Source organism: Brassica oleracea, chromosome C9 (genome assembly GCF_000695525.1).
Source record: "Brassica oleracea var. oleracea cultivar TO1000 chromosome C9, BOL, whole genome shotgun sequence".
NCBI lineage: Eukaryota > Viridiplantae > Streptophyta > Magnoliopsida > Brassicales > Brassicaceae > Brassica > Brassica oleracea.
In genome coordinates this window covers 11,177,218-11,187,948 of record NC_027756.1, presented here as the reverse complement: position 1 = coordinate 11,187,948, position 10,731 = coordinate 11,177,218, and the positions used below count along the sequence as shown (strand labels likewise).

The 10,731-nt window shown below is 33.6% G+C and overlaps 1 protein-coding gene across 2 annotated transcripts; it reads left to right on the top strand.

The window, feature by feature from the left end:
* Positions 1–346: 346 nt before the first annotated feature.
* Positions 347–4,093, top strand: LOC106319045 (endoglucanase 6-like). 2 transcript variants are annotated; one of them, XM_013757256.1, is made up of 8 exons: positions 347–659; positions 764–976; positions 1,060–1,260; positions 2,041–2,130; positions 2,218–2,382; positions 2,485–3,118; positions 3,221–3,292; positions 3,361–4,093. In XM_013757256.1, the coding sequence occupies exons 1-8, from the start codon at positions 465–467 to the stop codon at positions 3,651–3,653; spliced, it is 1,863 nt and encodes a 620-aa protein (XP_013612710.1). In that variant the 5' UTR covers positions 347–464; the 3' UTR covers positions 3,654–4,093. The 2 variants fall into 2 exon arrangements, with proteins under 2 accessions (XP_013612710.1, XP_013612709.1); XM_013757255.1 differs by having other exon boundaries at positions 3,218–3,292.
* Positions 4,094–10,731: the final 6,638 nt, after the last annotated feature.

Genomic DNA, 10,731 nt, shown 5'->3' with positions numbered 1-10,731 from the left:
CCTGAGTTCCTAAAAGCAGCAATTGACGTTATTAGAATAAGAATAATTGTTTTGCAATTAATTTATGATTAATGCAGAGGAGGACGACATAATTTTCTAAAATTAGTTTAGAATTCATTGTCGTAACGTATACATAGGTTATGTGCATTTCAAATTTTCGACCAACGCTTACAGAATTTAAAAAGTAGTAATAATGAGCATATCAATAAATCAGAGTATTGTGTAATTAAGTAAAATAAATGAAAATAAAGTAATCATTAAATGAAAGCTAACTGTCAATATTTTCTGTCCCTTGGTACCTTCCTGCTTCCTCTATCCTCCTCCCATATATACAACACTTGAGCTCCTCCCTTCCTCCACACTCCCTCTTCGTCTTCCATTTCTGCGTCTCTCGCCTGCCTTATTGTTCAGCGTTTTTTAGCTGATAATCTCGCCGGCATTTCTCTTCTCTCTTTGGTGAAGTTATGAAGAATTTTGCGTCCGTGGCTGCTCTGCTACTGCTTCTCTGTTTTCCAGTAGCTTTCTCCGGTCATGATTACGGCCAAGCTCTGTCTAAGAGTCTTCTCTTCTTCGAAGCTCAGAGATCTGGTGTCCTCCCTCGTAACCAAAGAGTCACTTGGCGCTCTCACTCCGGTCTCAACGACGGCAAATCCAGCGGCGTATGTCTCATATCTCTCTTGATTAAACAGTGTTTCCGACATTGTTCCTGTTTCATTCGTTTTTGGACTAAAATCTTGTTGTTTGGTTTGTTTTTTTTCCTTAGGTGAATCTGGTTGGAGGTTACTACGACGCCGGGGATAATGTGAAATTTGGACTTCCGATGGCTTTCACGGTGACGATGATGGCGTGGAGCGTCATTGAATACGGGAACCAGTTAGCGGCCAACGGCGAGCTAGGCCACTCCATTGATGCCATTAAATGGGGTACTGATTACTTCATCAAAGCCCATCCTGAGCCCAACGTCCTTTACGGCGAGGTATTTATTATTTATATTTATAAGATTTCTAAATAATCCAAACTTTTAATTTCTAAATTTATTATGATTATTATTATTTTTAGGTTGGAGACGGCAACACCGACCACTACTGTTGGCAGAGACCGGAAGAAATGACGACGGACAGGAAAGCTTACCGGATAGATCCGAGTAATCCCGGGTCGGATCTAGCGGGAGAAACAGCAGCTGCTATGGCCGCAGCTTCAATAGTCTTCCGCCGATCTAACCCTGCTTACTCTAGGCTTCTACTCACTCACGCCTATCAGGTAATGCAACGTTTTATCTTCTTCGGCGCATTTTAACCTTTCTTAAGGATGAACACTTTAGCATATAGAGTAATGAACGGGCAGTTGCATTGGGAAGTTCCTGACACATTATTTACTGCTCAAGAGATACTAGAGTAGAAAGTCACTTTCAAGTCATGTTCAGCGCACGTTAGGTGTCATTTAGTAATGAAAATGACCTGAGAAATTAATTTTGTTGTCATTGTAATAGCAATAAATTTATAAATGCTTTTAAAAAGAAATATTCTCTAATATTTTGGTATAATTATATCAGCTCCAATCACCAGGAGTTTAGCAAATTCTAAACTCTTTTTGAGTTTAGAATTTAATTTAAACAAACTAGCTTACTACAACTAAACTAAAAAAAAACACTACATGCGGAAAGGTACGGTGATCCCGTAAGTGGACCCCGTATAGATCTCTTTTAGAAGGTTGGAAACGACGCCGTTCCCCGTCCATCACGGGTTTTTCATTGTTGTGACTGACTGACTGACTACAAATCTTTCCATTCTCTAAACGATCTCAGCCGTTTATCTAAAGTTTATATTTTTCTCTTTCTTTTTTTTTCTTCTAAAAAGAACAAAAATAGTTCGCACGTGTCTTGGGGCTGTCGGTGCCCCATGCTGTGTAACAACCTTTCACACTAAAACATTTACTCTCCAACGAACCTGCCACTCCCAACTGAAACTTCTAAACTAACCCTGTTTTATCTGTTTTATTACGGATTTTTGCCATCCTAACTCAATTTAATTTAATTTTCAGCTGTTTGATTTCGCGGACAAATACAGAGGAAAATACGACAGCAGCATCACCGTCGCTAGTAAATACTACGGATCCGTCAGTGGTTACAATGTAAGCCTACGGATAATTGAAAATCTGATAGATTAACGGTGGCTTTACACTGTTGTCTGAAATTGACCCCTTAATTTCAATGATCAGGACGAGTTACTCTGGGCTGCCGCGTGGCTATACCAAGCATCCAACAACCAGTTCTACTTGGATTACTTGGGTCGTAACGGTGACTCCATGGGTGGTACCGGTTGGTCCATGACCGAGTTTGGTTGGGACGTTAAGTACGCTGGTGTTCAAACCCTTGTCGCCAAGGTTAGTTAATACTTGATAGTGCAGCACCAATTTTTGTTAACCGGTTTGACAATCTTGGTTTGATTTTAAACCGGGTTTATTTCTTCTTTTGTGGTGGGACAGTTCTTGATGCAAGGGAAAGCAGGACGTCACACGGCTGTGTTTCAGAAGTTTCAACAGAAAGCTGATTTCTTTATGTGCTCCTTGTTGGGTAAAGGCTCCCGAAACATTCAGAAGACTCCCGGTGGTTTGATTTTCCGACAGCGTTGGAACAACATGCAGTTTGTCACCAGCGCTTCCTTCTTGACCACCGTTTACTCTGATTACTTAACTTCCTCTCGAAGCTACTTGAGATGCTCTGCTGGCAACGTCGCTCCTTCGCAACTTCTCTCCTTTGCTAAATCACAGGTTGATTATATTCTTGGAGATAACCCGAGAGCTACTAGCTATATGGTTGGTTACGGTAACAACTTCCCTCAGAGAGTTCACCACCGTGGCTCCTCCATCGTCTCTTACAAGGTTGACCGCTCTTTTGTCACTTGCCGTGGTGGTTACGCCACCTGGTTCAGCCGTAAAGGCAGTGATCCCAACCTCCTCACTGGTGCTATCGTCGGCGGTCCTGATGCTTACGACAATTTCGCTGACAGGAGAGATAACTATGAGCAGACCGAGCCTGCTACTTACAACAATGCACCCCTCCTTGGTGTTCTTGCTCGTCTCAGCAGTGGTCATTCCGGTTACAGCCAGCTTCTTCCAGGTTTGTGTCTGAGATTCAACACATTCCAATTCCAATGTACCTTGGGAAGAGGTTTGGAACTCAAAGTTGTTTGCTTTGTTTTTTGTTATCTCTCTGCAGCAGCGGTTCCTGCTCCTGTTGTTGTCCGAAGACCAATGCCTATTCGTAAACCGAGAGTGACTTCCCCGGTCCGAGGTATGCTCTTGTGTGCTTTTGTATATCTGTTGAACAGAGAGTTGACTGTGTGTTGATTAATTGTGCAGCTTCTGGTCCAGTGGCTATAGTTCAGAAGATGACAGGTTCATGGGTCTCAAAGGGAAGGACTTACTACAGATACTCAACAACTGTAACAAACAAATCACCAAGAGCTCTGAAAAGTCTTAACCTTTCGATCAAGAATCTCTACGGACCAATCTGGGGACTCTCTAGATCAGGAAACTCATTCGGTTTACCTTCCTGGATGCACTCATTGCAATCCGGAAAATCCCTAGAGTTCGTCTACATTCACTCAACAACGCCCGCCAATGTCGCGGTTTCAAGCTACACGTTGGCTTGACCAGACAACAAACTTCGAAAAGAATCACAGTGTGTATAGGGTCGTGAGAAGAAAGTGTTGGTTTTTCCCTATGGTTCATCAAGAACGTTTAAAGGTTTGGTCTTTTTATTTTCATTTTGATTTTTTTTCCGGGTGAATATAGAAGGGTTGAAGAAAGGTGGAAGTAAGGTGTGAAGAGACAGTCAAAGACTCTTCGGAAAATTTAAAAGAAGAGTGAAAGTGCTCATCCTCTTTCTACTCCTAGTTCAATGCTTTTAAAAAAATTATATATAGCGAGAGAGAGAGAGGAAGATAGGAAAAAAAAGATTAAAAAGGGTCTCTTGTGAGAATTTGCAAGGATTGTTTTTTCATTCCTTGTGTTTTTATCTTTCTTGGTGGTCAGTTGTAAAACTCAACAACAGTCCTTAATGAAATGTGATATGGTTATTAACTTGTGTTAAGTACTTGTCGTCCATAGACAAACTGAAGTTTAGCCATATTAATTAATGATAAATCCAAAAAATAAAACTTTCCCCAGATTGTTTATTTTTCTACACAACTAGGACTGATCTGCTTTACGGGTGGGATGAAAATTAAAAAATAATTTAAACAGTTAGAATGAATGTTTAATATAAAATTTTATCGTATAAAATTATACATATTAGTTAAATTTTATACATGTTATTGTATTTGAATACTAAATAAACCATGCTTTATGAAAAATTAGTTATTATTTGAGAAAAAAAATATTACCTGTTATTCTTAGATTTTTTTTTTTGTTTGTTGAAAGATTTTAGATGATTTTCTTTTGTTAAGCAACCTATGTTTAAATTATACATTAAGAATTGAATTTGGCCTTACATCATTCTTTGTGACATTATGTAGTTGGATGACCGACCATAAAGTAAACCGTGACGACATAACAAACTTGGAAATATAGATTAGGAACATATAGATGTGAAAATTTCTTTATAAGACCGTTAACTATTAGCAATTTAAACAGAAAAACAATAAAACTAAATTATCGTATATCGACATGTTGGGTAGTTCAAATTTGATTTAAACCAATAAACTAAATTTCAATCTTTTAAAAACAATTATGAACTACTTAAATGATTATACTATTTAAATTTTATTAATATATATTTGTTTCCATTAGAATATGCGAATGATTGTTTTTACCTAACAATATTATGGATGTACAAATTAGTTACTTTATTTTGTAAAACAATTACTATTGCATTTAATTGTTTCTAATTATGCCAGAATAATTTCTCCTATATGAATTATATTTTATGAGGTTATGTCCATTTTGTGCTGATTTTTCTGAATATATTTATTTTATTTTCTGTATGAATAAGGTAGGTTGAAAACATAGCTAAATAGTTAAAAAAGCTACTAATGTATCTTTTGATGTTTTTTAAAAATCATGTGGACTGCATATATTGAAAAAAGACAACAGCGATGCGGAAGCATAAAAAGTACTAATGTCGATATTGCATACACCACCTTAGCGATGCGGGGTCTTCTTGGTCAACTTGGTAGATGCTGGGGCCAGAGTTTTTTTTTGTTGATGAGACCACTTGAAGTTGCTTCACGTTCCTAGCAAGAGATTATCTTGCTCCTTTCTACTAAGCTGCAGGATCTTATACTGGGATGAATATACATTAGGCATACTACTTAGAGCTTCAGGGATTTGTCCTCAGTTCCACCAATTCAATCTCGTGACTGTTATTTGGAATGTTTTCTTCTACTGTAGAACATGGCCGGCACTGCAACATTACGTTTCTCTGCCACAATAGCTAACAGTGGCTCCATCGAAGTAATGGTTCAGAGTTGTCGGGAGCCAAACCCTGCGGATTTGAAACAATCTTATTCATATGACAGAACAAAATGCCATGTGAAACAGTGAAGTTGCATGAGAGTAAGTACTTTCATAACAGATGAGTGTATATGCATGTCCGAACAAGAGCTATCAGAAGGACGGAGTAGTTTGATTTGGATGATGCGGAGAGAGCCGTCTAGAGCTACAGAGGAGGAGATGAGGAGAGATGATGACCAGGATGAGACTTAACAACCTCAGTGGCGCTTACTGTACAGTAGAATCTCTCCGACTTACCGTCTGGTCGCTCTAACACCATCGTTGCCGTCACCACCGCCTGACAGTACGTACCCCCATTTCACAGTGAAGAAAAGTAGGAGATAAAGGAGTGAGTGTAAGTTAAACAGAAGCTACTGAACCAAAGAACAAACGTAAGCTATTGGGGGAAAATTTGATAATCAAGACATGAACAAAGTGAAACAGAATCAACAAACCAAACAATAATAAGCTCCTGAATATTTAAAGATTTTTAAGCCGGAGCTACCTTTGGGTCGAGGAGGAGCATGTCAACCCAATAAGCTCGCCATAGTGCTTCATATTCCTTGTTTCTCAAAAGCTTAGGAGGCGGACCCGGATGGACAGCCAGCCTTCCAATAGGCGAAGAGTACAAAGGAGATGACATCGACGGTTGGCTGGCATAAATATTGACTAAAACACATGCGTAAAAAATCCAACTCAACAAACAGGTTCAAGACTTATAATTCAAAGTAGTTTGCATAAATATCTAATTACAGAGTCTTGAATAATTATGAGTTTAAAGGCCAGAAATAGTTTCGAAGATCCGAAAGTATCTATATATGTATACATATCGAGATTCAGAATAATTATCAGAAAAATGCAAAGATACATAAATCAAGATTTTCACCTCCTACCATCAACCTTGAGATTACATGGAAGAGAGCTTAAACAATTTCCTGATGCAGACATAGAAGTAATTAGAGATCAAAGAAAAAAAGGTTTACTTTTTTGCATATAAGAAAGAGCTTAGAAACTGAGATAATACCGCTGCTGCGACTTAAATCTGCCAAGGATCCAACAGTGCGAATAAGTGTTGTTTAGATTGAAGCGGCCATATACTTTGAACCAACTGAAGAAACCCCAACTGCTCATCTAAAACACCAACTCGAATTTCTCAATCTAGCGTAAAACACAATCTATTCGAAACAAAATCTCTGTATATTAGTATATTATAAGAGATATGAAGACATGATGATTCCATGAAGAGAAATACTGACCTATATATACCCGAGAACACACCACCTTGTAGATCTAAACACACATTGAATTACTCATCGTGGGTGAGTCAATGAATGGAATTAAACATGAAAAGCCATCAATCAGACCTTTCAGCGACTGAGATGAAGCTCGAGCGTCACTGCCCGCCATAGAAGGAAGAGGGAATCAGAACTCCATGGCTTCGCGTCTGTAGAATTAGGGTTAGAGACAAAATCCATTTGTCCGGGCCGTACACACAATTTCACGATTAAAGCCCACGACAGAGCCCATCACAATACAGAATTAATGAAACGATGAGTTTCATTCCCCTCCGACACGTGTCACGCGTACAGAGACATAATTTTTAACTTGGAATCCTAGGTGTCCACACCAGGAAAGAAATAACTCTATTTTATATATAAAGATGTGATGAATCTTGTTAGATAACTACTCTGTCCAAATTATACATTTAAGGTTATACAGATAATTTTATTACAACATAAAACCCCGAAGCATCATCATGCTTAAAGATAATTGTAAAATTTCATTATGTAGCCTGAATGTGTTGTTGTTGATGTAAACAAAATAAAATTGAATAAGACTATTAATTGACCTGATAGTAATTGAGATGCTGAGGCCTTTGCTTCTTATAAGAAGGTGCGACAAGCCAGTTACAAGAAAAAAAGAAGAAGGTGTAATGAGATCTCTTTCCATGTCGAATGATACTGTGTCCAAGTGAACACCTTTTATCAGCTCAAATCCCTCCAGCTATAAATAAAAATTAAAAACACCCCATTGTGTAGTAAAAAAATTACCGTAAGATACCAATGTATTTTGCTATTTTTTAAAAATAAAAAAATTATCTAATAGAAATAAATATATGTTCCAATGTATTTTTTTTTAAGATAGCAATCTCCAATATATAGTAAAATATAGAGAAAAGCTATTTCTTTTTCTATAAATGCAACACATGTTTCTAACACCCTATTTATGAGTCAATTTGAATAATTCGAAGTAGTTAAGTTTATGGTCAAATATCATGGTTAATATCTTGTTTCCTATTTTTTTTTTCACTTACATATAATACTTTTCAAAATTTGAAATTTGGAAAGGAACAACCAGGGATTTTTATGATTGAATTGTGGCGAAAATATATTCATTTCACTGAAATAAAACGTGCCTAAACCTCATATCTTGTGACTGTATATATGATACTAAGCTAAGAGCTTAGGCATCACAATGGACAATGTGTGTTAAACTGTTTAGTTAAAGAGCTCGATCTATTGCCATTAGTTTAATTATATTTGTTTAAACCGGATAGTCCAGTTCATCACAATGGACAATGTGTGTTAAACTGTTCATTGATATGTATATCAAACGTTACAGCATTGTGTAACATGTATTATTTGTTACTATGACTTATTATCTTTTAAATATTTACTAATTTTCAACTTGTTTTAGTCTATTCATTTCGTGCAAGACGTGGATCACCACATAGTATATAGTAAAATATAGAGAAATGTTATTTTTTTTTTTATTAGTGCAAGACTATGTACATTGGTTACATGTTTCTAACACCTTATTTTTACTTCACATCATGTTCTCTTTTCTCCACATCATAATTTAACACCCACTCAATTTTTATTCTCAACAATGATTTGTTTTTTAGAAAATTACAACAGCCAACCCCACTAATTTTGTTTATATTTTTATATTACTTTATGTTTTTTGTGATTACATATTATTAATAAAAAAATATAATTTCAAATTAAATTAAATAATTAAGAACTAAATAAATTTATAACATAATTTATCTTTTTCGCTTTTATTTTATATATTAATTTTTTAAAAAACAATTAGTAGGAGCTAATAGCAAAAATATAGTAAAAAAGATGAGTTTTATTCTGTGTCCAAATGAAATTAAACAAGTCTCTATTTATAAAGTATGAAAATGATGAATTTTGATATAGAACTTATGTATAATTATAATTATATTAAATAATTGGTATTAAATAATGGAGATGAAAAAAGTTAAAAAAAAATAAGAGTATCCAATCAGTTTTTACACCTGTTTTCATCCACTTATTTACGTCGCAATTAAAATTTAAGAGACAAACTTAATATTTTGGTATAATCAATATTTGCCACGTCATACAAGAATGACCTATATTTTTTTATCAACGCTGTTGATAAGTTTCAACACTGAATTTGCCACATCATATATTTTACTCTTATAACAAACCATTGTAAACTTATCAACAGTTGAAATATTTATCTACAGTTGATAAATCTTCTATGGTAAGTAATCTAAGAAAATATAGCAATCTATATATTAAAAGAATAAATAAAGTAGGGCTAGAACAATTTTTAGCTCTAAATATTATTATAAAAGTAAATATAGTGGTGAACTGAAAATGCTACGAGAAAGAACAACAAGAACTAAGAACACGGATGAACAAATTATAACTTTTTTTGTCTTTGGCTACTCTACTGAATTCTTCAAGGATAACTCTTTGGTTTGTGTTTGATCAAAAAAATAAAAAAGAAACTCTTCAGTCTGTTGGTTGTATTAAGTATTCCTCTAAATTATTTCAATTTGGTAGAACTAAAATTCCTTTTAAAATTCTACATTTGAACTGTACCAAAGTGTAGAAAAATAACTGTAATAATAACGTGAAAATTAGAAAAAAAATCAAAGGAAAGTATTTCTCTACTTTATTACAGAAGACCAAAGGGATAAATTAGACTAATTTATTTATGGGAAAATTCCATAAAATACTCCAACTAAATTTTGTTAAGCCTTTTAATACCCAATTTTTTTATACCCAGTTTAATACCTGAACTAATTATTTTGCTCATTTTAACACATTTATTTATAAAAATGTGTTCATTTAGATATCCAAAGTATGCTCATTTTAATAATAACTTTCAAAGAAAATTTCTAAAATTTCTAAATTTAAAAATAAATATTAAAAGTTTCAAATTTATTTTAGATTTAAACAATAAATTAAATATATTTTGGATGATACAATATTTTTATAATATTAGTTTTAGTCTCAATTCCAAATTTAGTTTGTTTTCTAAAATTTAAAAGTAATTTACTTATTTTAATCATAATTATTTTTTTCTAAATTTTAAATAAAATAAAAAATATTTACTTTTATTCTTAAAACTTTAAATAAAATTTTAATTTTTTAAAACACAATTTGAATTTTAGAGATTTTTTAAAATTTCATTTGAAACTTATTAATATTTTTAACTAAAATTAGGATAGTTTGGATATTGAATAAACATAGTTTTAAAAGTTAGTGTACTAAAATAAGCAAAATAATTATTTTAGATATTAAACTGGATAACAAAAAGTTTGGGTATCAAAAAATTTAATGAAATTTAGTTAGGATATTTTTATGGAATTTCTCTTTATTTATTTTATTTATTTATTTATTCTACTAATTCCATTCTGCTCATATTTATTCCATTAAGGGTGGACACAAGCGAGTACGAAACTCGAGTTATTTTGTACAAGTAGTAAAATTTTGATTTTGTACTTAGTTTATTAAAAATATTATTCGAGTTTTAAGTACTTAGTAAAAATGACAGATTTATCAGGTATTTGCCATATTTTATTACTTGTACGTTACCTGATAATTATGATAAGTTATTTGATAATTCCTATGTCGCATGAAATCGGAAGTGGATACGCGGAAGCAGAACCGTAAAGAAGCGAATAAGCGAGATATTCTAGAAAACTAGGAAGCGGGTACTTGACAGAAGTGTATATCAATATATATATATTAAAATATAAGAAAATTTACGACTAAAAATTATATGATTTAAATTCAAATTATAGTAATTATTCATTTATAATAATTTTAAATGATTTTATTAAAACTGTGAAAATGCATATAAATTAAGTTTATAAAAATTTATTATATTAATTATTTTTAATATTTCATAAATATTTGACATAATATATTTGAATATATATATATATATATTATA

Excerpts from the sequence above, each read along its gene's own strand:
- LOC106319045 (XM_013757255.1), top strand. The coding sequence starts at position 465 with ATGAAGAATTTTGCGTCCGTGGCTGCTCTGCTACTGCTTCTCTGTTTT. Across the intron at positions 2,383-2,484 it reads TTCAAACCCTTGTCGCCAAG|TTCTTGATGCAAGGGAAAGC; the intron begins GTTAGTTAATAC and ends GTGGTGGGACAG. Across the intron at positions 3,119-3,217 it reads TTACAGCCAGCTTCTTCCAG|CAGCGGTTCCTGCTCCTGTT; the intron begins GTTTGTGTCTGA and ends ATCTCTCTGCAG.